Below are 24,795 nucleotides of genomic sequence, written 5' to 3'. Positions count from 1 at the left end.
TGTATGCACGTCATCATACATCCTGTTAGGAGGTCAGTTCTAGGAAGGTAGGGACCCTGTTGCTGTTGTTCCCTCCTGAGCACGTGTGGTAGGTGCCCGGTGGATATCCGTTGACTTGATGGATGCAAGAGCAAGGCTGGAGGATGGTGTCATCGGTGCTGAGTCACCAACTTGCTCCTTGTTCTGCGTGTTAACAGTCTGTGCCTACTGCCTGTGTCACTGATTTTCTGACCCATTTCTCCTAGTCATCTCTTGGCCCCATAGAGTCCCCCGTACCAGTGTGATGCAGATGAGCAGAATGAACATCACCTGGGAACTTGTTAGAAACACAGGTTTCTGGACCCTGACCCAGACCTGCTGACTCAGAATCTCTGCGGGGAGAGGCCCAGTAATCTGCATTCTAACAAGCCTCCAGGCGCTTCTAATGCCTGCTGAAGTTCGAGAACCACTGGCATAGACCTTGGAGCTCTTGAAAAACACTGGCCTGGCTTGGAGTGAAAGATGGCTCATTAATCCTTCCCGCTCAGGAGTGGTGGCATCCATTGCTTAGGGATTAGTTGTTGAAGGGAGCGGACCTGACTTGGGAAATGTATTGAATGCATAAAAGGATTCCTAGAATTATTAGGATTACAGGGAATCTCTGTATGAGCCACAGTGGGAACGAGAGAAACCTTGAGTTAGATTGAATAGAACAGCTCCTGTGAGGGAGGTTACTGGGCTAATTATAATTACTGAAGTGCTGAGAGGAAGGGTGACAATGTGAAGAGTTTTTCGGGGCAGTGGTTCTCACTGGGGTTGGAGGGGAGCTTTTCAACAACACTGACTGTTTCCTCCTCTCTCTCCACCCCCTGCCCCTGTTCTGATGTGTCTTAAGATCTCAGAGGTCAGATGAGAGTGTGTCTAGTTTGAAAAAGTTCCCAAGATGATTTTCATATGACATGAAAAGATCATTCAAAAGACAGAAAAGAAATGATTCTTAAACTTATTCCGTGGTGATTGTGTTCATGTTTCTAATAGATATGCCACCTTCAGTTTTGAATTAATCTCTTTCTTAGACATTGCTTTTAATAAATAGACGGTCACAAATTCTGGAGGTAACACAATGTCCTTTTGGAGGCAAATTTTGAAATGAATTTTGAACTGGAAGTGTTCTTTCCAGTTTTAAAATGTAGTCTCAAGCTCTATTTTATTAAGTAAATATTTCAAAACCTAATCACTGAAGCTCTATCTTGAGATTTGATTTTTTTTTTTGATTTGGAAAATACAAGCCCTCATGTGCTCTTAAGCTTCTGTGAGCTTTCAACTGTGTTTGATATCCAGAAGTGATGGGTTAAAAGTTATTTCCTGCATGAGCTTTTCAAAATGGAAGATAGGTTAGGCTTTTGAGCAGCTTTCTGAAGAGGAGAACTTCCAGTTGCCCTCATATTGCTTTGAATACACTTAGAAGCAGTCTGGACAAATCTTGTATCAAGAAACATCCCCATTATGATTGCGTAGGGATTTTATATCAATAGGAAGTCAGTCTTGCTGTGAAAGCCTCTCTAAGAATTGTTACAGTGCTAATGAGACTTACTGTTCACTGTCTCGAAGCCAGTTTAAGGGAGACCCTTAAATATCCTTGAAAAATTCTAATTGTAGCATGATCTTTAGGGGCTCCATTTAGACTGCTCTTATTTTTTTAAATCCAGGGATTGAATAATTTTTGAAATAATACTGACTGAAATAATGAAATAAATCTGTTTTCTTAATTGAAATATAATTGATTTACAATATTATATTAGTTTTAGGTGTACAGCATAGTGACTCAGTATTTTTACAGATTATACTCCATTAAATGCTGTTACAAGATAATGCTATCATTTCCTGTGCTATATTCTGTATCCTTATTGCTTATCTGTTTTATACATAAGTTTGTATCTCTTAATCCCATACCCATGACTTGCCCCTTCCCCTTTTTCTCTCCCCTCTGGTAACTGCTAGTTTGTTTTCAGTATCTGTGAGTCTGTTTCTGTTTTCCTATACACATTTGTTTGTATTACTTAAAAAAAGTCCACATGTAAGTCATATCATACAGTATTTGTCTTTGTCTGATTTATTTCACTAAGCATAATATTCTCTAGGTCCATCCACATTGCTGCAAATGGCAGTTTCCTTCTTTTTTATGGCTGAGTAGTATTCCACTGTGTATATATGTACTACATATTCTTTATCCACTCATCTGTTGTTTAGGTTTCTTTCATATCTTGGGTATTGTAAATAGTGTTGCTGTGAACATTGGGGTGCATCTACATTTTCGAATTAGTGTTCTCATTTTTTTCTAGATATATACCCAGGAGTGGAGTTGCTGGGTCATGTGGTAGTTCTATTTTTAGAGTTTTGAGGAACATCCATAGCGGATGCACCAATTTACATTTCTGCCAATAGTGTACAAGGGTTCCCTTTTCTCTGCATCTTCTCCAACATTTGTTATTTGTAGACCTTTTTAAAAAATTATTTCTTTGGCTGCGTTGGGTCTTCGTTGCTGTGCACAGGCTTTTTCTAGTTGTGGCGAGTGGGGCCTGCTCTTTGTTGCAGTGTGCGGACTTCTCATTGCGGTGGCTTCTCTTGTTGCGGAGCATAGGCTCTAGGGTGCGCGGGCTTCAGTATTTGTGGCACACAGGCTCAGTAGTTGTGGCCTGAGGGCTCTAGAGCACAGGCTCAGCAGTTGTGGCGCATGGGCTTAGTTGCTCCATGGCATGTGGGATCTTCTTGGACCAGGGCTTGAACCTGTGTCCCCTGCATTGGCAGGCGGATTCTTAATCACTGCGCCACCAGGGAAGTCCCTGTAGACCTTTTGATGATAGACATTCTGACAGGTGTGAGGCCACCATTAGCCTGATACCAAAATCAGACAAAGACACTACAAAAAATAACAGGCCAATACCTTTGATGAACGTAGGTGCAGAAATTCTCAACAAAATATTCACAGAACAAATCCAACAGTATGAAAAAAGGATCATACACCATAATCAAGTTGGATTTATTCTAGGGATGCAAGGATGGTTCAACATTTGCAAATCAATCAGTACGGTGCACCACATTAACAAAAGGAAGAGAAAAAAATCACACGATAATCTCAGTAGATGCAGAAAAAGCATTTGACTAAATTCAACATCCCTTCATGCTAAAAACTTTCATTAAAGTGGGTATAGAGGGAACATATCTCAACATTATAAAGGTCGTTTATAACAGATCCACACTACCATTATACTAAGTGGTAAAAAGCTGAAAGCTTTTCCTCTAAATTCATGTCATGTGGCCAAAAAGTTAAAATTAAAAAATAAAATAAAATCACCTCAAAAATACTAAAATACCTAGGAATAAACTTAACCACGGAGGTGAAAGACCTATACTCTGAAAACTATAAACACTGATGAAGGAAATTGAAGATGATTCAAAGAAATGGAAAAGTATCCCATGCTCTTGGATTGGAAGAATTAATATAAAAATGACAATACTGTCTAAAGCAATCTATTAGATTTAATGCAGTTCCTATCAAAATACAACATTTTTCACAGAATGAGAACAAATAATCCTAAAATTCGTGTGGAACCACAAAAGATTCCTAATTGCCAAAGCAATCTTGAGAAAAAGGAACAAAGCTGGTGGTACCACACTCCCAGGCTTCAGACTATACTACAAAGCTACAGTAATCAAAGCAGTATGGTACTGGCACAAAAACAGACACATAGATCAATGGAACAGAATAGAGAGCCTGAAAATAAACCTATGCACCTATGGTCAATCAATCTTCAACAAAGGAGGTAAGAATATATAATGGGGAAAAGAAAGTCTCTTCAATAGATGGGTTATCATTTTCCCTTCTTTACTACTTTCTCTGTCTGTCCTTCACCTGAGAGATGGATCAGACAAATTTCCCTTCCGAGAACCTGCTCTGCTCTTCGTGTCTCCATGTGAATACTTGTCCTCTTCTCTCTGGCTAGAATTTTCTTTACTTACTTTTTCACCTTACTTTCCCACTCACCTTCAAAAACCAACTCAATTATCATTTTCCTTATGTAGCTTTTGTTGACTTGCTTTTCCTGCCTTTCCAAGCATAATTGAACCCATTTCTATTATAACACATTAAATTCTGTTAGTTTATTAATTTTAAGTTTCATCTTTGATAGTCTATGAGCAGTTGAGGAGTAGCTCAGGGGTCTGATTACCTTGGTTTGAATTCTAGCTTTGCCATTTACTATCTATATGCCTTTAAGCAAGTTACTTAAATATTCTGTGCCTTAGTTTTATCACCTATAAAATGGGGTTAATAATAATACCTTTCATATATGTTATTTGGAAGGATTAAATGAGGTAGTCTTCAGATTTCTCAGATCATGTTTTTCACATACTAAACAATAAACAAATACTTTTATGACTATTTTTTCAACCCTTAGCTTAGTGTCTGCACAAAGAAGGCTTATCTTAATGTTTTTTATTAAAGTCTTTCTGTGTAGACTCATGAATTATTTTAGTTAACTCATAATGCATATGATCATTGTAAGAGTTTCTGATGTTTTACAGCAACTTAAGTATTTATTGGTATCTGGATTATTGTTTTAATTTTACATGTGTTGAAATTGCCCAAATTTCTTATGCCAAGGTAAGTAATGAAGGAGCAAGGTAAACACCTTCTACTCCTTTCCACAGAAGTATTTGTTCTCTTTCGGGGGACTTGTTCATGGGCTTGGAGTAGTCTGATGGATCTGTTCTCCTGTCCCTGCAGGCCTTGTGTAGAATCACTCGCCATTCTCCTACTGCCTTCCAGAATGTTATTGAGAAGGTGGGACTGACCTCAGTAATAAACTCCCTGGCCTCTGCCATCTGCAGAGTCCAGCAGTACATGTTGACCTTATTCAGTGCTATGCTGTCCTGTGGGATTCATCTTCAGAGGCTAATCCAAGAAAAGGTTTGACCTATTATTCTACTTTAAAAATTGTTGTGTTCTCCTACAATTTTAGTGGCTCAATAAGTAATGTATCTCTGTAGAATTTATTTTTCATCTCAAGGGGCCCTTTTGAACTTTGCCAAACCTCTGTACCACAGGCCATTCATCTGAAGATGTTATAAAGTCTTTAGTGATTAAAATAGAAATCTGGTAAAAGGCTCTGCCTGCTTGTCCCATTTAGTAATGAAAAGTTAGAAAATTTATGAGTCCTTCCTACATGCTAATATTTCTTATGCCTCCTTGTCCTCAGCCCTCATCTCTTTTCCCATATCCCTTGCCTGCCTTAAGGAGGAGGGGTCCCTTTATATTCTCTGCTTACCCTGATTCATTTTTATTCCTTTCCTTGTCCTAATACCCTTCCAGTACACATAACCTTCAGAGCTCCCTTTCTCTTGTTTTTAACTTAGTCTCCTTCCAATCCTTTGATATTCCTTTATTTTATGGAGTGTAGAGTTTGTAAGTATTCAATTCGTATCAGAAAACTGCATAGCTACAAAGAAGTCTCTGTAGTAGCTTTCCTCAAAGTGTCTTCTCTAGCGCCTGCTAAGGAGTGATCCCTGGACCAGAAACATTGCATTGCCTGGGAGCGTGTTGGATACACAGACCCTCAGGCCCCACCCACACCTGCTGAATCAGAACTGACATTTTAATGAGGTCTCTTGAGGATTTGTTGGAACTTTATGGTTGGAGAAACCCTGCCCCTGAACATTAGTGTTCAGTGAGGTGTTAACAGGTGAAAAAAGTGGACCATGGTTATATACACATTTGGAAAGCAATGAGTCAGATGTATTTTCAGTTGTACAACCTTTTCCACTTTTTCGTGTGCTCATGTGTATTATGAATCTTCATGAGGGTAATGTAGTATGCAGTGTTCTTTAATACTTATTGGACCAGTTACCCTTTTTCTGAGGGGAGATAACTGTCAAATTGGAGTTTTGTACAACATGGTGAAAGGTAACACTGCTAGGAAGTATGGAATGGGGCCACTTAAATATAGTGTTTGCCATGTTTCTCCTGCATGAAATGCAACACATTAAATTTGTTTTTTTATAAAACTAAAAATTTCAGTAATTAATAATTGTCAGGCTTACATAATAAACTTGATCTTGAAAGTCAAAATAGAAGGCAATCCATTTTTTGCCTTTAATTAATCTGATTTAATTCTGTGAAGAAATTTGAGCCTCAGAGATAGTATAGTCTGTGTCTAATTTTTTGCTATTAAATTTTCCAAGTCATCGTATTAGAAAAAGTACCACTTGAGTAGTTTTGCTGTGTAAATTGTGGTAAGAGAGGCTGAGACTTTTATTTTTCTTGGATTTATTGAGTTTAAGATATTTCACAAAGGTAGTAAAATAATATGCACTAATTAATATGATTTTGAAATTGTTTTATAATGTTTAATATTCCATGTATCTTAAATAAATGATTGAATAATTACATGTATTAAATGAGAAATAATCTTTGATTTTAACTAATATTGGCGCTTAAAATTTTCTTTTAAACTGTGGTTAAAAACATAAAATTTACTGTTAACCATTCTTTTTATTTTATTTATTTATTTTTTTTGCGGCACACGGGCCTCTCATTGCCGTGGCCTCTCCCATTGCGGAGCACAGGCTCTGGACGTGCAGGCTCAGTGGCCATGGCTCACGGGCCCAGCCGCTCCGCGGCATGTGGGATCCTCCTGGACCGGGGCATGAACCTGTGTCCCCTGCATTGGCATGCGGACTCTCAACCACTGCGCCACCAGGGAAGCCCTGTTAACAATTCTTAAGTGTACAGTTAGGAGTGTTAAGTAGGTTCACATTGTTGTGAAACAGAGCTCCAGAACTCTGTCAACTTGTTAAACAGAAGCTCTATATCCATTGTATATTTTGGGTGTTATGTTTTAAGACTCTGGATTTTATTTAAATCTTCTGTTTTAGTAGGCCTCCTCTGACACCGAACTGGCAGAGGAAGGATGGTGATGCTTTGTTCCTTCCAGGTTGGGGTGAAAGTCCAGGTTCCCCATAGACTTCTCTTGACACCCCAGGGGTGTGGTAGAGCCCCTCCTTACTGCTGGGCAAGGGTGGGAATCCAGGCTTGCCACTGGGCTTCTTCTGATGCCCCCCTGGCTGGTAGGGGGAGGGCTCCTTATTATTCCTCCACTGACACTGGTTGGGTAGGGGTGGGCGCCCCATTCCTGGTGGAAGGTGGTAAAGGTGAAGGCTTCTCACTTGCCTCCTCTGATGCCATCCCAGCAGAAAGAAGGAGGGGAACATGATTACTGCTATAAATGGGTGGAGGTCCAGGCGTCCCATCAGTATCTCTACTGATACCATGGTTGGGGCCAGGGGGCCTTGTTATTGCTGGGTTAGGATGAAAGTCCCAGCTCTCTCTTGGTCCTTTCTATTTCCCTGGCAGGGAAGAGTGTTGGGGTGCCTTGTTACGGTCATGTGAGGGTAGGAGGCTAGTCTCTCCTCTTGCCCTTTGCTGAAGGGGCCATTGTCTTTCCGTGGTGTCCGGCTAGAGTAGAGTAGCTATTGTCTTAATGTTTTTGGTATTTCCAGCTGCCCCTTTCCTGATCCTTTGGCTTGAGAGAGCTGATTTTTCCTGTGTATTTGTGTTTGTGTGCTGTTTGGCTCCTGGATTATCCAGCACCCAATCTGGGATGTATGAGGCAGATAGAAAACCCAGCAAACTCAGTGGTGTATTGATCCTCAGGTGCTGAGGCCTCTAACCATTCTGCATCTTTTCTGTCTTGTCCTATAATCTTTAAAATGTATCTATGGCCACTCAGTAATATACAGTGGATTGTCATTTAAAAGATAAGGTTCTATTTTTTTTAATTAGAACAATTTACCATTACAGTGAACATTTATTATAGGCCAGACACTTAGTGACTTATAATCCTGGGTTATTCTCAAATGAGACTTAGTGTGTTGAGTGAGTTTGTCAAGTTCATGAAGTTTATAAACGCTAAAGCTGATGCTCAGGCCAGGCAATAAACAAGGAAACAGAATTATTTCGGATAGTGTTAGCGCTCTGAAGAGCATTACACAGGATGATGTTGATAGAGTGTCTTGCAAGGGGAAGTGTGCAGGGAGTGGAGCCAGACACCATTTGCTGGGAGCGAAGTCAGGGAGGGCCTCTCTGAGGAGGTGATGTTCCAGCTGAGCCCTCAGTGACAAGAAGGAGTGTGCTGTGTGAACCTCTGCAGGAAGAACTTTGTAGTTCAGCTTCCCTGAGGTGTGAGGGGTCATGGGGAGACCCGGGAGGAGAAGGAATGCCAGCAGTGCTGAATGCAGTGAGGAGGGGACATAGAAAGAGGCTGGGCAGTAGGAAGAAGACCCGGCTCATGTACGGCTGTGATACTGGCCTTCCTTAGGGGTTTCAACACAATGACCATTGTTTTATTTTTACTTAAAGAAAAGTACAAATATTTGTATATAGGTGTGTGTTTTAGGGGCAGGTTTACCAATCTTAGTATTGCTAATTGTGTTTTTTTCAAGTGCTTGGTTGTTAATGGGCTAGAATGATTGGAAGAGGAAGGGACCCAGGAACAATTACCAGGCTTACTGCTTCCTGCTGGACAGGGAGAAAGAACTGCACCTGTTCTTTTTGGGGGATTGATGCCTCTATATGGTGATATTTTTTTGTTGTTGAAATTCAGTCCCCAAAAGAGGCCAACGCCATTCCTTTTAAATAAGAGAAATTACTATTACTGCAGAAAGTTTAGAAGAACCTAAAGAAGAAAACAAAATTGACTGTAATCTCACTACCCAGAGCTAATTACCGTTGCCATGTGGGTTTATCTCTTTTTAGTCTTTGGTCCATATGTCTATGAATTTTATGCATACATTTATAAAATTATGATAAAAATGTGTTGATTTATCATTTTCATGAATATGTCATTAAATATACCGTAAGAACATTTTAAAAATTACTATATAATTTTTCATTTTGTGCCACTATGGTAATTTAACCCTTCTCCCACTGTTGACCTGTTTGCTTCTCACTTTTTGGTTTGCACTCACCCTGATGCAGTGAGCATCCTGTTTACAGACAACTTTTTTTTTTTTTGCGGTACGCAGGCCTCTCACTGTTGTGGCCTTTCCCGTTGCGGAGCACAGGCTCCGGATGCGCAGGCTCAGCGGCCATGGCTCACGGGCCCAGCCACTCCGCGGCATGTGGGATCTTCCCAGACTGGGGCACGAACCCGTGTCCCCTGCATCGGCAGACGGACTCTCAACCACTGCGCCACCAGGGAAGCCCTACATACAACTTTGTGTCTGCTGCTAGTAGATGACCTCAGGTGTTATGCACATTTAGAAGGCTGTGCATAAACAATGCTAAATTGTTCTCTAGAAAGGTAGATGATGAGAGTACCATTTACTTGTGATGGTGTGAAAAGTGTTCACAGCCATGGTGACAAGGGAACTCTCTTGAGCTACAAATCATGTGTTCTGCATATTCAAGTAAATAGGAAAATTGGGCAAAACAAAAAGTGACAAACCGTTTTTCTACCCTGTTTTCAAAAAAGAAAAAACAAATGAAACTCTTAAAAGGATACTTTCTGAACCTGTGGTAGATGGTAATTTGTAAGTAATTCTTGCATCATCACTAGATGTACGGAATTGATAACCTTTTCACAATTCAGATACTTGAATTACTGTCAGCGAGAAGCTTCTGGAAGGCCTGACCAGGCATAAGAGAAAACCTTGTAAGTTAGGTGTGAGTTTATTTACTGATCTTTGCCCTGTAAACTGATTTTTTAAAAACAATTCCTGGTTTACTTTGTAGTTTTATTTTTCTCATTCTTCCAAGCTTATTAATGTGTCCTACAAATATTCGATCTTGAAGATCTGGGGCTGGAGGAGTTTGGGAGTGCATAAAGCTGTTTCCTGCTGTTCTGCTAGGAAGACAGGTATTGGATGAGGTCATTGCAATTTCCCTTAATTATAATATCTAGAAACTTAAAGTAGCTAATGCCATTTTAATTTATTTTTATCAGATTATGTTTATAACTTTTATGAATCTTAGTTTAGTATTGAAAATCCAGAATATATGAGATATAGAATACAGAAGACTAAAATAAACTGCTTAACCACCCCCAAATAATCTCTTCAAAAATTTTGATATATATCTTTCAAATTCATGTTTATTGTGCGTATATGTATACACATACATTCACGAATTTCCTTCTCCCTACTGCCACATACACATGCTATTAGAATCTTTTTACAGTAATTGGATCAGTTGTATACTGTTTGTTCATATTTTTCCTATTCAGTGGTGTTGGGAACGTGTGTCTAACTCAGTATAACTCTTCAATATTGTTTTTAAAGTGACACATGATGTTCCATCATGTGAAGGTATCCCAATGCATTCCAGCAGTTCACTACTGCACATTTTAAAATTTCCTTTTTTTTGCCAGGGAGAACTTTCTTATGGCTAAATCCTTTCACATGGACATCTGTAATTATTCCTTTAGGATAAACTTTTAAGTAAAATTAAGCACTATCTTAGCTACCCCTCCCAGAGTCTCTCATCAAGGATATTTATATTCAATATCTTGGATGTTCTGTTAAAGAGACCACAGGTAGGTGTATGAACATGGAAGAGATCAGTTCCCATGAGCTCTTCCTGAAGAGTCTGTCAGAGAATGAGCTTTAGACAACCAAGAAATGTTTGAATAAGTTAAGACCAAGTAATGTGGGACTTCCCTGGTGGCACAGTGGTTAAGAATCCACCTGCCAATGCAGGGGACATGGGTTCGATCCCTGGTCTGGGAAGATCCCACGTGCCGCAGAGCAACTAAGCCCGTGTGCCACAACTACTGAGCCTGTGCTCTAGAGCCTGCGAGCCACAACTACTGACGCCTGTGCACCTAGAGCCTGAGCTCTGCAACAAGAGAAGCCACCACAGTGAGAAGCCCACGGACCACAACGAAGAGTAGCCCTCGATCTCTGCAACTAGAGAAAGCCGTGCAGCAACGAAGACCTAATGCAACCAAAAATAAATAAATAAAAAAAATTAAAATGAAAAACAAACAAAACAACCCAGTGGGGCTTCCCTGGTGGCGCAGTGGTTGAGAGTCCGCCTGCCGATGCAGGGGACGCAGGTTCGTGCCCCGGTCTGGGAGGATCCCACATGCCGCGGAGCGGCTGGGCCCGTGAGCCATGGCCGCAGGGCCTGCGCGTCCGGAGCCTGTGCTCCGCAACGGGAGGGGCCACAACAGTGAGAGGCCCGCGTACCGCAAAAAAAAAAAAAAAAAAAAAAAAAAAAACACCCAGTGCCCGATCCTTGATGTTAGAAAATTGAAAACATATAAAACCCCAGGAACCCTACTCTGCTGTATTTCAATTAATTGAGCATAGTATACTCACATCAACTTGTTTACAAGTTACATGGATGCAAACATCTGCCTCAGTTATTTATTTTTTTTGAGGTATGTGACCTTGAATGTACTTTGTAACTGTATAATCAGTGATGCATACATTGTACTTCATATGCTTTGGGGTCACTTAACAATTTAAACATTACTTTTTAAAGTCATACCGTGTTTCACAGGTGGGTTTGTTCATGCTCGTTGGTAAGATGATTTCCTTCTGGGTGTTACTGACTACGGATACTGCCTTTCTAATTTTTGTCTACTTGCTAATTTTGACAGGAGCTGATGTCCATTTTTATTTTAGCAGTCTAGTTTGACTGAAGCTGTTGCTTCAGGTTTCATGTTTTGACCAAGTAGCACAACAGTGATTAATAATAAGCCAGAAGGTGCAGATTGCTTATGTTGTTTGGAAGTACTATGGAAGATCACTATGAAATTTCATGCATATAAAACTTTGAAAAATTTGAAAGCTAAGTCAGCTCAGGTTTCTTTTTCTCACAAAGTCACTAGGCATCCTGACTCAATGGTTGCTAATTTAAAATATGGTAATTAGTTTATGCATATTAATAACATGAGTTTGTATTGACTTTTTTTTGTCTACGTTAATAAATGTGTTCTATAAGAAACATTTTACTAAGCTACTTGGTTAAACTTTAAGGAAAGTGTAAACCAAAAACAATTTTAGATTTAATCAGTACATTTTTCACTTCCATCAACATTAAATGGGAAAATCGTGTCAGTGTATTATCCACATGATTTCTTTTTTTTTTTTTTTTTTTGCGGTTCGTGGGCCTCTCACTGTTGTGGCCTCTCCCGCTGCGGAGCACAGGCTCCGGACGCGCAGGCCCAGCGGCCATGGCTCACGGGCCCAGCCGCTCCGCGGCACACGGGATCCTCCCGGACCGGGGCACGAACCCACGTCCCCTGCATCAGCAGGCGGACTCTCAACCACTGCGCCACCAGGGAAGCCCCCTTTTTTTTTTTTTTTTTTGAGGCTATTATCATTTGATGGCCAGGCTGTGCTCATTGATTTTCACCTGTGACAGTTGATTGAAACAGATCAGTTTTACCTCTTGAGAAATAAATAACTTGGATGTTCTCTACATCATCATTATTTTTTATTTATCTCATAATTTTGTCCTTATGATATGTACTGGAGGGGTTTTTATCCTTTTGCTTACTTTTGATCAAGATACCATTTTCTTTGTGATGGAAGCTTCATATATTTCGACCAGATCCTCACACTGTGAGCATTTCATCACACCATCTTTACATTACGTAGGTATGTCCGTTCTGAAATCACTGCCAAGAACCATTTGAATGTTGGACGTGAACTCGTCGTTCTGTGGTTTGGGCTATAGACCTAAACAGCTTCTGCTTTTTTTTTTCTCCACGTGTAAAATTTAGTTATGTTGAGCCAAATGGCAAGGTGAATTTAAATCAAAGCTGAATACATAGTGGATTGCAAACTGAAGTGACCCGAGGTCATTTTTGGTTCTCTAAAGTAGCTTTGATTATTCACCCTTGGCACTAGGCTTTGCCTGCAGTCTGTAATCTCCCCTCCTCGGTGTTGTAAGATTAATACTGTTCTAGAGGTCTGGTGCATGTTGCTTAAGATTAAATATGGTGCCCTGGGCAGTTAGTTTTAGGGAGTCAGTACTGTTCATTTAGTTTTTCTGAAATGACTAAATGAGAATTTATTTAGGGCACAAGATGCTTGTATGTTTAGATCCAAAATTAGAGTCTGTAATATATTGTATCTTCTAAGGGACTTGGAATTACTATGTTAGAAACAAATCTTGTATGCAGTTTCTTTTATCTTCGCGTATTTGCTGCGCTCGTTTGTTTCACTCAAAATAATAGGCATTATTTTAGTTTTGCCAGATTGTTAGTAATGGCTGCATAACACTCCATCAATAAGAAATACAGTAGACCTTATCTTCACTTCTTAGTGACATGCCTGTGTTTCTAAAATTATGACCGTTGCTGTACGAAACTTTTGTTGCGCCTGGAAAAATTTTCTCTTTCGTTATATGCTTAAGCTGTATTTCACTTTTGCTGTGTAACTACTTCAAAATGTAGTGGCTTAAACAAGAGCAGTAATTTACTTTGCTCACCAGTCTGTAATTTGGGCAAGGTTGGGAGAGATTGAGTGGGAGCTGGAGAATAAACTTTCCAGAAGGCTCACTCAGATGACTGGAAAGTTGATGCTCTCTGTTCCCTGGGAACCCTGCTGGGCTGTGGGCTGGGAGCCTCAGTTGCTTTCCACATGGGCCCCTAAAGGCTGCTTGGGCTTCCTCACAGCGTAGTGGCTGGGTTCCAAGAGAGAGTGTCCCAAGAGAACCAGGCAGAAGCTGCATGGCCTTTCAAAGCTGGGTTTGGAAATCATGTAGTGTCACTTCCGTGACTTCCCTTTCCTACTCCAGCTGACCTCCCCACATGCATCATTAGTATTTGTAATGAAAGAACATAAAACTGGATATGGGTAAATGCAATCTTTGCTACAATTAGGATTTAACAAATTCCATATTTTGGGAACGTTAAGGTGGCTTCTATTTTTGTTTGTCTTATAAACAGTACTACCATGAACATTCTTCTTCTCAAAGCTCTTTTGTTCATCACTTGGTTAGGCTAAAATTCTTGAGATATAACAACTGTGTCAGAAGAAAATAACATTTTTAAGGCTTTGGAGAAGTAACAACTCATTTTCCTACCAGCTAGAGGAAAGGTTGAACACTTACTCTCATATGAGCTATATTTGAGATTTATCCATTTACCCATGACCATGCCAGCTCATCTTTGCTAGTCTGCTCTGTTTTAAAACAGATTCTTATTCTTCCTAAATTTGCATTTCTTTGCCTACTAGGTTAGAGTACATGATTTATTTGCTTGTAGGCAGTTTAGAATTCTTTTATTAGTTGTTTTGCTTGTTTCTGTAATTTTTTACACTAGAGTGTTCGTAAAAGTTATATTGGTAAAAGTTATTTATACCTAAAGATATTGATTATTTGTAAAAAGTTTCAAATATTTCAAATACTTTTTCCAAGGTTGCATATTTATTTTGACAGATATATAGTATCATAAGTTTCGTTATTTAAAATTTTCACAACCTGTTGAGAGTCTTTCTAGTAAAGGTAGTAAAGTAAGTATATCATTAGGTGAATAGTCCTTTATCTTTTTTATTTGCTGAAGTCTTAAATATACTTGTGAATGTTTTGCTGTTTCTTTTATTTGTATTTTCCATACAAATTTCAAAAATGGAATTCTTGCAGCTTTATGCTTTATGATATTTTCTAGTATCTAGTTGGACAAATGCCTTCAGTCATTATATCAAGCCTATGAAATGTGTGTGTGTAATCATCTCTGACATGCTATTCTGTCAAGCACTGTTGCACTCGCACTCAGGTTTCTTGACTCCAGATTACAAGTTCTTTACCACTGTTTTAAGCCGCTGCTTCATTTTTTCCAGTGTTTTCTTATTACTTCCTAACAACCTATAGTTTTCTTTGTGTAAATCATACATTTCTCTTTTAAGTTCTTTCTTAAATTGTTCTGTATTTTTGTCATTCTTAATCAGAACACATATTTATGTGTTTACAAAAAGACACGTATAAGAATGTCCATAACAGCTTTACTCATTGTGGTTCCAAACTCCAAACAACCCAAATGTCCAAGAGTAAAATGGGTATATACATTTTTCTGTGTTCACAACATGGAATATTATACAGTAATAAATTATGAACTACTTCTATACATAACATAGCTGACTTTTACACCATTAAATTGAGGTCAGGCAGTGGTAATTTTTCTTTTTGTGTATCTTTGCTGTCTCCCCTTTTTCTTGATTAATTTAGTGAGTGCTTTATCTATTTTGTTGTTATTTTTCAAAGGCAGCATTTTGATTTATCATTTCCCTTTTTTTCCTTTTACCTTTTAGTTTCTGCTTGCATCTTTGTTTTCTCCCTTTGCTTCATTTTTCTTTACCTTGTTCTTTTTTCAGCTTTTTTTTTTTTTTTTTTTTTTTTTTTTGCGGTATGTGGGCCTCTCACTGTTGTGGCCTCTCCCGTTGCGGAGCACAGGCTCCGGACACGCAGGCTCAATGGCCATGGCTCATGGGCCAAGCCGCTCCGCGGCATGTGGGATCCTCCCAGACCGGGGCACGAACCCGTGTCCCCTGCATCGGCAGGCGGACTCTCAACCACTGCGCCACCAGGGAAGCCCCCTTTTTTCAGCTTTTTTTGTTGGGAATTTAGTTCACACACTTCTTTCATTTTAATTTAGAAATGTATTTGCAGGTCACATTTTCTTCTGATGACTGCTTTAATTGTATCCTATAGATTCTTATGTATAGTGTTTTTACTATTTTTTTTTAATTCTACAATTTTGGTTTGCATTTTTCCTTTACTCAAGGATTGTTTAATAGAGTGTTGTAAAATTTTCCAGGTAGAAGGGCCTTTTGGATTATTGATTTTTTTTTTTATTACTTTCTACTTCTACAGCACTGTGATCATTACAGGTATTATTTTTTACTTTATGGATTCTATTAAGGTTTTCTTTATCTATTATGTAGGTACCTTAAAGGAACATTTCATATTTAAGAAAAAGGTACATTTTCTATTATTTGAGTCTAAATTTTAATACATATCCATAATATCTAATCTTTTACTTATGTTATTTAGGTCTTCTATATCCTTACTTATTTTTGTTCTCATGATAGTCGTGGACTGAGAGTAGTGTGATTAACTCTTCTATTCCTTCTTCCATCTCCTGCAGTCTTCACTTTTTAAAGGTGTTCACTATACTATGTAAGGCATAACCTTCATTACTGTATTCAATACTGTTGTGTATGTGTTGTGAATGGTGGCCTTTGGCACTAAAAAGTGTTGCTTGTTGTTTACTTCTTTTTGGCCTAAATTCTATCCTATATATCAGGAAGAATCATTATGTAATTCTTTGTATATCAGGAACAAACTTTCTGCTTTCATTTTTGCTTGAATTTGCCTGATTGTGTGTGCATATGTATTGATTTATATATAAAATTTATACACAATGCAATTCATATTTTTTTGGAGTGTAGTTGTACGAGGATTAACACATGCATAGACTCTTGTCACCACCACAAGAAGGATACAGAACAATTACAACATCCCAAAGAATGACCTTGTGCTGCTCCCTTTTTTAGGTAAACCATGTCCCATCCCAGTCCCTGGCATTCAGTGATGCCTGTATGGTTTTACCTTTTCCAGAATGTTATATAAATGGGATCCTATAGTATGTAATCTTTGAGACTGGTTTCTTTTACTTAACATCATGCAGCTGAGATTCCTCTGTATTGTTGTGTGTACTGTTAGTTCATTCCTTTTGATTCCTGAGTACTATTCCTTTATGTGGATATACCACAGTTTATTTATCCATGTACCCGTTCAGGGACTTAAGGATTGTTTCCAATTTTTGACTCTGAGTAATGTTGCTATCAACTTTTACATGTAGATTTTTCAGTGAACATAAGTTTTCATTAAGTGAAATGATATGCAGTTGTTGGGGCATATACGATAGATACGTGTTTGATTTTTTTCTTTTGGCTGCGTTGGGTCTTCATTGCTGCATGCAGCTTTCTCTAGTTGTGGTGAGTGGGGGCTACTCTTCGTTGCAGTGCATGGGCTTCTCATTGCAGTGGCTTCTCGTCACAGCATGGGCTCTAGGCACACAGGCTTCAGTAGCTGTGGCACGTGGGCTCAGTAGTTGTGGCTCGTGGGTTCTAGAGCGCAGGCTCAGTAGTTGTGGTGCACGGGCTTAGTTGCTCCGCGGCATGTGGGATCTTCCCGGACCAGGGCTCGAACCCGTGTCCACTGCATTGTCAGGCGGCTTCTTAACCACTGCGCCACCAGGGAAGTCCCTGTGTTTAACATTTTTATGAAACTGCCAAACTATTTTCCAGAATGATTGTGCCATTTTGCGTTCCCACAAACAATGTATGTAGAATTCTAGTTGCTCCACATACTTGTCATTTTTAATTCTAGTCATTCTAATAAATGTGTTGTGGTGTCTTGTGATCTTAATTTGTGTTACTGTAATGATTATGATATTGAACATACTTTCACGTGTTTATTTGACATCTGTGTACATTCTTTGGTGAAATGTCTGTTTAAATGTTTTGTCCTTGAAAAATACTTTTCTTAATGTTGAGTTTTGAGAGTTCTTTATATATTCTGGTAACAAATACTTTCTCCTAGTATGTGGCTTATCTTTTCTTACAGTGTCCTCTCCAGAGGAGACATTCTAAGTTTGATGAAGTTGAGTTCATCAATTATTTCCTTTATGGATTGCGATTTTGGTTTATATCTAAGAATTCTTCCTAACCTAAGGTTATGAAGATTTTCTCTGTTTCTTTTTAAGATTTTGTGGTTTTACATTTTACATTCAGTTCTATGATCCATTTTGGGTTAGTTTTTGTATATGGTGCAAGGTGTGAGTTGAAGTTTAGTTTTTTGCATGTGGATATCCAGTTGTTTATAGCAAAAACTTTTTTCCAAAATTGCCTTTGTACTTTTGTCATAAACGAATTGATTATAATATTTCTGAACTCTCTACTGTTTCCCCTTAGTCTGTGTGTCTGTCATTTTGTCAGTACCACATTGTTTTGAGTACTGTAGTTTTTAAAATGTCTTAAAACCATTGTGTGATTCTCTGTCTTTTTTCCCCCCAAATCGTTGTGCTTATGCTAGTTGCTTTGCCTTTACGTATAAATTTTACAATTAGCTTGTCTGTATCTACTAAAAATCCTGCTGGGATTTTGACTGGAATTGCATTAAATCTGTGAGTCAGTTTGGGGAGAATTGATATATATATTAACTATCTTGAGTCTTTTAATACATGAACAGAAAATGTCTTTTATTTATATCTTAAAATTTTTTTTCTTACTGTTTTGTAGTTTACTGTGTACAGATTCTTGGCATATTTTTTTAGGTTTATACCTATATTTCTTTTGTTTTTGTTGTTGTAGCTATTTTAAAAAATTTGTTTTCCAGTTGTTTATTATGACTGGAATGTACAAATTACAGTGTATACAAATATATCAGATCTTGCTAAAACTCACTTATTAGTTCAGAAGTTTTTTTTTTTTTTTTGTAGATTATTTGGGCTTTTCTATATTGTCTTGATATCTGAGACTATTTCTTCCATTCCGATCTGAATACCTTTTACTTTTCTGTCCTTATTGTACACTGCCTGTGACTTTCAGCAAAATATTGAATTATGAATAATGGGACAGCCTTGCTTAATTCCCAATTTCAGGGTGGGAGGAAGCATCAAGTCTTTGAACATTTAGTAGTTAGCTGTAGGTTTTTTTCTAGATGTTTTTGAGATGGGGGAAGTTCCCTTCTATTCCTAGTCTGGTGAGAGATTTTATCATGAGTGGATATTGAATTTTGTCAGATACTTTTTTGTTATCAACTGATGTGATTGTGTGGTTTTCCTTTTTTAATCTATTAATATGGTGAATTACACTGATTGATTTTCACATATCGAACCAGTCTTGAATTCCTGGTATAAATCCCACTTGAGTGTAATATATTATACTTTTAATATATTGCTGGATTCAACTTATATTTTGTTGAGGATTTTTTTGCATCTGTGTTCCTAAGGCATAGTGTCTATACTTTCTTTTCTTATATAACTAACTGTTTTGGACCTTTTTTATGTCTATAAATGCTTGTTTAATGATACTTCCTTCTGATTGAGCTGTTATATTACAGATTACCTCTGCTTCATTTTTTTGTTTTGCTTGGGTGGAGTTGGAGACTTCATTGGCTGAAGTACTTTAATTCTCACTTTTTGTTGCCTTCTTAGAATAGCTTTATATGAAACTTGCATCCTGTGTTCTGTACATTTTGAAATGTCTTAAATTATTCTGGGATAATGTTCCATGTAGAAGAGATTAGAGGTTTCAGTTGTTTCTAGGGCTCTTAGTTTTTTTTTATTTCCCTTAGTTCTTTTTGTGTTGTTGTTAGTGATATTTAAATATCAAGAAATTTAGCAATTTATCCATAAAATGTGCTACAATTATCTTACCTGGTTTATGCAATTCTTTTTTGTTCATTTATAGTGTTTTATTTCCATATAGAATTTAACATTTTTTGGTATTCACATTTCTCATGCTTTTTTTCTTCCTTTCTAATACATTATTTATGAATATTTTCTCAAATCTGAGATTTTAAATATGTATAAATATGTATCTGTATCTTCCATGGCATCTTCTAGATCTTTTAATCATTTGGTGTTTATTTTTTAAATCTTAGATTTGTCTAGGGCTTATTTTCAAGTAGGACAGAACCACCACTCATGACTCAGTGTATTAATTTTGGTTAGATCAACATTTAGCAAACTTTTATTACATCACTTTTTGTTTTCAAATTGCATTCAGATGCATCAGGTATTCTGTCAATTTTTTCTCCTTAAAGAGATCTCTCCTGGAGCCTTCTGACCAACTTTGTTATGAATAGGCAGCCTGTGTACCTGGTTATAGTAGCTGTCACCCTGGAATGATCCTGGGATTCCCTTTGCCTCTTTCCTGTGTTCTCCTCTTCCTTGGTTTCTTTCCTCATGGTGACTGTTGGGAGTATATGAGAGGAGTGGTAGTATGAAAAGTGATTTTGGAAAGGTAATAAAAAGCCAGATCATGAAGGGCCTTGTATGCCGTGATAAGGGATTTTAGCTTCTCTCAAGGGTTTTAGCAACTGCTGAGGATATTTTATAGGCGAATAATGTATTTGCTCTTATGGAAGATCACTGTGGCTGCAACTTGTAGAATAGATGGAAGAAAGCAAAGTTAGACAAAGCCTGCTACAGTAATTCAAGAAAGATATAAGGATACATTGAAATAGGGCAATGACAGTGTGAGTGTTGTTCTCATAGAAATTGGGTATCAGTTGGACACCTGAGAGAGGAAGGAAGAGTCAAGGAGGGTGCTCAGATTTCTAAGTTTGGCTACTGAATTGATGGCTCTCATAGTAGGATTATCACGCTTAGGGTAGGTGCCGAGTTTAGTGTTGGATGTGCAATACAAAGAATTGCACTATATCCTGTACCCACATTCACCAGATGTTAACGTTTTACCTTATTTGCTTTATAGTTTCTATCTTTTACCATGTGAGTGAGTGAGTGTCTGTGTGTGTGTGTGTGTGTCTGTGTGTGTGTGTGTTCATTCCTGTCCATTGGAGATGAGGTCACAGACCTGATGCTCCTTTACTTCTAATTACTTCACTGAATAGTCCCTAAAAAATAAGCCATCAATTTAAAAATCAAGAAGCTAACATTTATTTAACATAAATTGCTAATCTGGACCGTATTCAGATTTCACAGTTGTCCCAGTAATGTTCTTTAACGTGAAACAAAACTTCCAGATCTTGAATTGCAGTCAGTTATCATGACTCTCTAGTCTTCTATAATCTGGAACAGTTTTTAAGTCCATGGCTAGTGGGTATTTGAATGGTTTTGGAATTAGGCACGTGGATGTGTGGGAGCAATGTTAATGTGGGAAACAGATTTGTGGTTTTGGTCCTTGGACCACAGTGTATAAATTAGAACTTGGGAGTTGACCGTGGGGAAATGGGCTTTCTACTGTTGACTGGAAAGGTGGAAACAGATCTATTACTCAAAGGCACCTTGGTGTTGATTCTGTTTTTTACTCCAATTGATGAATTAGTTTATTTGGTTCAGGATCTAGGTGAGCCTGATGCAGAGGTACAGATAAATAGTTATATAGATGTATAGATATATCTTCATCCTTAAATAGAAGCATATACCTGGCTGTGTAAGCTCTTCCTGCCTGACAGTATAGCACTCAATGTAAAAGAACTTCGGCAAAAAATTGAGCTGTTTACATCTATGTTGGACACAGAGTGTCACTGCTAGGTGCTTACCTCTGTCAAGGACTCTAGGGAACTTAACGTTCCTGCTCTCTGTAGCCATCTTGCTAACAATACGATTCCGTATTTCTGCCTACTTACATTCATTAACGCTGTGTATGTGTATTCCATTTTTTTGCATATCAATAGGCACCTGAAGTGATGTACAAATCTGTCTGTTAGAAGAGAAAATGACACTAATACTTGTCAACACTTATTCCTCTGTGTCGTATTAAACCTTTAATTAAAGAATGTTATAGAAATACAGGTTTTTCTTTTGTGTCCCATACTGGCTATTGTTTTTATTTTATGTCTGTAGGACCTCAGCTGTGTAGACTAGAGACGTGATCTCTGTGTGTGCATGTTTGCTCAGAAGTTCATGCCTCCATGCAGTTGTGACTTTCAGTTCTAGTTATTTATTGCTACGCTTCTAGTCATGTGATGGAGGGGTTAAGAAGCAGGCTTTGTGGGCTTCCCTGGTGGCGCAGTGGTTGAGAGTCTGCCTGCCGATGCAGGGGATATGGGTTTGTGCCCCCGGTCCGGGAAGATCCCACATGCCGTGGAGCGGCTGGGCCCATGAGCCATGGCCGCTGAGCCTGCGCGTCCGGAGCCTGTGCTCCGCAACGGGAGAGTCCACGGCAGTGAGAGGCCCGCATACCACACACACACACACACACAAACAGGCCTTGTCATCTGCCTGGCCTGGATTTGAATTCAATTTTGTCAATTGGGGCAAAGTGCTTAAATTTTCAAGATTCCTTTTCCTCTTTAAAATAGGGATAATATTATCAACTCTTCATAGCTTCTTTTCAGGTTTAAATGAGATCGTACATATTAATGACTTGGTATAGGGAGCAGCACAAATTAAAAATGCAAAAGCAATAGCTGATATTATTTTATTTTCTGCTACCTGTTTGGTTATTACAGTCTATTGACCCTCAGAGTTGACTGCTCTATTTATTTCATGTTTTCTCAAAAAATATTCTAATGTCTCCCACAGGATTTTGTCTCTACAATTATCCGTTTACTGGACAGCCCCTCGACATCCATCAGAGCAAAATCCTTCCTGGTTCTTCTGTATATTTTGATTCATAACCACGAGATGCTGCTGCTCAGCTGCCAAGCACGGTAGGATTTCCTCTGACAGTTTCACCAATGACTTCAATTTGACCCCTGCTTATTAGTTTTATTAGTAGTATTTCTTGGCCCCTATGTACCTGGTATTCAAATTTTTTTTCCTAGATTTTTCCAAGGGTTTAACGTTTCACTTGTCACCTCAGCTTGGAAACACTGAAGCAGGGTGTTGGGAAGTGCTTGGAGTTTCCTAGATCTGAGTACAGTCCAAGGCAGGGTGTTAAAGTTGGTTCTGGTTTACATTTTTGCAAGGTGTTCTTGACTGGTGGTTTGGTCATAGTTCTCATTTGTGTGAGCTTCTGGAATGAGTAGCTGAAAGCCCAGAGGAGCAGCCTAGAAAAGCAGAGGAAGAGGCAGGGCGAGGATAAGGAGTACATGGACTGGTCCTTGACTAGGCAGATCTCTCACTGTCTCTAGGTCTCACCTCCTTCCTCTAAAAGGAGAAGCTGTCCTGATGCACCCCAGGTTCCCTTCATCCTCTGATGCTTCTCCATTAACGTTTTTGAAACTGTCTGGTCCATGCTCTTGAACATATGGTTTATCGCCTATTTCTCGATCTGGCTTTTTACTTATTGTAGGATACTGGGGAGATCCTAGAATTGCTGAGATTGGTCTAGGTTAGGAACTAGAAAACTTACTCCTGGAAACAGAGAGTAAATGTTTTAGGATTTACGGGTCAAGAAGCAAAATTGCTGACACATATATATGGAATCTAAAAAAAACCCAAATCATTCTGAAGAACCTAGGAGCAGGATAGGAATAAAGACGCAGACGTAGAGAATGGATTTGAGGACACGGGGAAGCTGGGACGAAGTGAGAGAGTGGCATGGACATATAGACACTACCAAATGTAAAATAGATAGCTAGTGGGAAGCAGCCTCATAGCACAGGGAGATCAGCTCAGTGCTTTCTGACCACCTAGAGGGGTGAGATAGGGAGGGTGGGAGGGAGATGCAAGAGGGAGGAGATATGGGGATATATGTATATGTATAGCTGATTCACTTTTTTATACAGCAGCAACTAACACACCATTGTAAAGCAATTATACTCCAATAAAGATGTTAAAAAAAAAGAAGCAAAATTGTGGATATTATGTATGTACTTCTATTACAAGAGAGAAAACAAATTTCCACAAATTTTTTTATTGACATAATAAAAAATATACTACTCCCAATCCATCCCTGGGATGGATTAGCAGATGCAAACTATTATATATAGAATGGATAAACAACTAGGTCCTACTGTATAGGACAGAGAACTATATACAATATCCTGTGATAAACCATAATGAAAAAGAATATGAAAAAGAGTATATATATGTGTATAACTGAGTCACTTTGCTGTACAGCAGAAATTAACACAACACTGTAAATTAACTATACTTCAATACAATTAAAAAAAGAAAAAATACATACTACTAATAATTGAGTATAAGTTTTTGAAATATAGGTCTAATGAGAAGAGTAGAATTCTTTTGTGGGGGAGAGAGAACATTTTGTGTAATTAGAGGTCAAAGTGAGAGTCTCATGATCAAATCTGATTGCAGATGTTCCCCTTGGTGCTGATCCCTAATGCAATTTTATGTATCTTATCTTTGAAAATGTCCTTTCACACAGGTTCTGCCACATATCAATATCAGTCCATGGGCACATGACTTTAATTGAGCATATTCATCACTTGGAAGGCATTTGTAGTTTTCTGTTAGATTCTTCCTTGATACCTGCCTGTAGTGTGTCATTGCATTGCAGGTGAATCCCTTCTAGGTGAAGGTCATGTGGAAGCTCCTGACAAGCCGCCTTCGGTTCCCATCTCTCAGGGATCCCTGTCCTTTGTTGTTTGATGTCCAGTGTCCTGATTCTGACATCTCATATGTTTTTGTCTATTTGTTACTTGTTTTAGGGGGGAGGGTGTGCACTGATCCTGTTAGTCCATCAGGGCTGCAAGCAGAAGTTGCTCTTGTCTGTCGGTAAAGGCCTCATTGCTGGCTTTGCTGCCTCTCATCTCTCCTTGTGTTGACTGTCATTTTTCTCCAGGGCAAAAAATATAGTTTCTCAACAGATGTTCTTCCATCATTTCTTGGACTCACCGTCTGGTCTCCATGTAGCAGCTGGAGTGTCTCTTACCCAGTGTGAATCAGCTTTTGTTTCTTCCCTGCTCAGCCTCTCCTCTCCTGTTGTGCTGAAATAACACCCCAGGCTCTGACCGTGGGCTGCTCTGCCCGACTTCATCTCACCCCTGCCCTCCTCTCAGCCCTTGTCTTCTACAGCTCCTCCTGGCACCCTCTCCACGCCAGCTCAAAGTTCTTCTTGTTGCTTTCTGCACACACTAACCTTTTACACTCCCCTCCGGGGTTCCCTGTGCCCACAGTGCACTTCCCCGAGATATGTGTGTGGCTG

At 38.8% G+C, this 24,795-nt stretch overlaps 1 protein-coding gene across 2 annotated transcripts in view; it reads left to right on the top strand.

Moving 5' to 3' along the window:
- Nucleotides 1-24,795, top strand: part of ULK4 (unc-51 like kinase 4) — a gene marked incomplete at its 5' end in the record, with an annotated part of 522,486 nt that overhangs the window by 102,581 nt on the left and 395,110 nt on the right. For both annotated transcript variants that reach the window (XM_079713313.1, XM_079713312.1), the window contains 2 exons: nucleotides 4,766-4,948; nucleotides 22,266-22,393. In XM_079713313.1, the coding sequence (XP_079569439.1) occupies nucleotides 4,766-4,948; nucleotides 22,266-22,393 (311 nt within the window). The remainder of the gene's footprint in view (nucleotides 1-4,765; nucleotides 4,949-22,265; nucleotides 22,394-24,795) is intronic.

The sequence above is a fragment of the Hyperoodon ampullatus genome, assembly GCF_949752795.1.
Source record: "Hyperoodon ampullatus genome assembly, chromosome: 10".
NCBI lineage: Eukaryota > Metazoa > Chordata > Mammalia > Artiodactyla > Ziphiidae > Hyperoodon > Hyperoodon ampullatus.
This window is presented reverse-complemented; position numbering and strand designations above follow the sequence as displayed.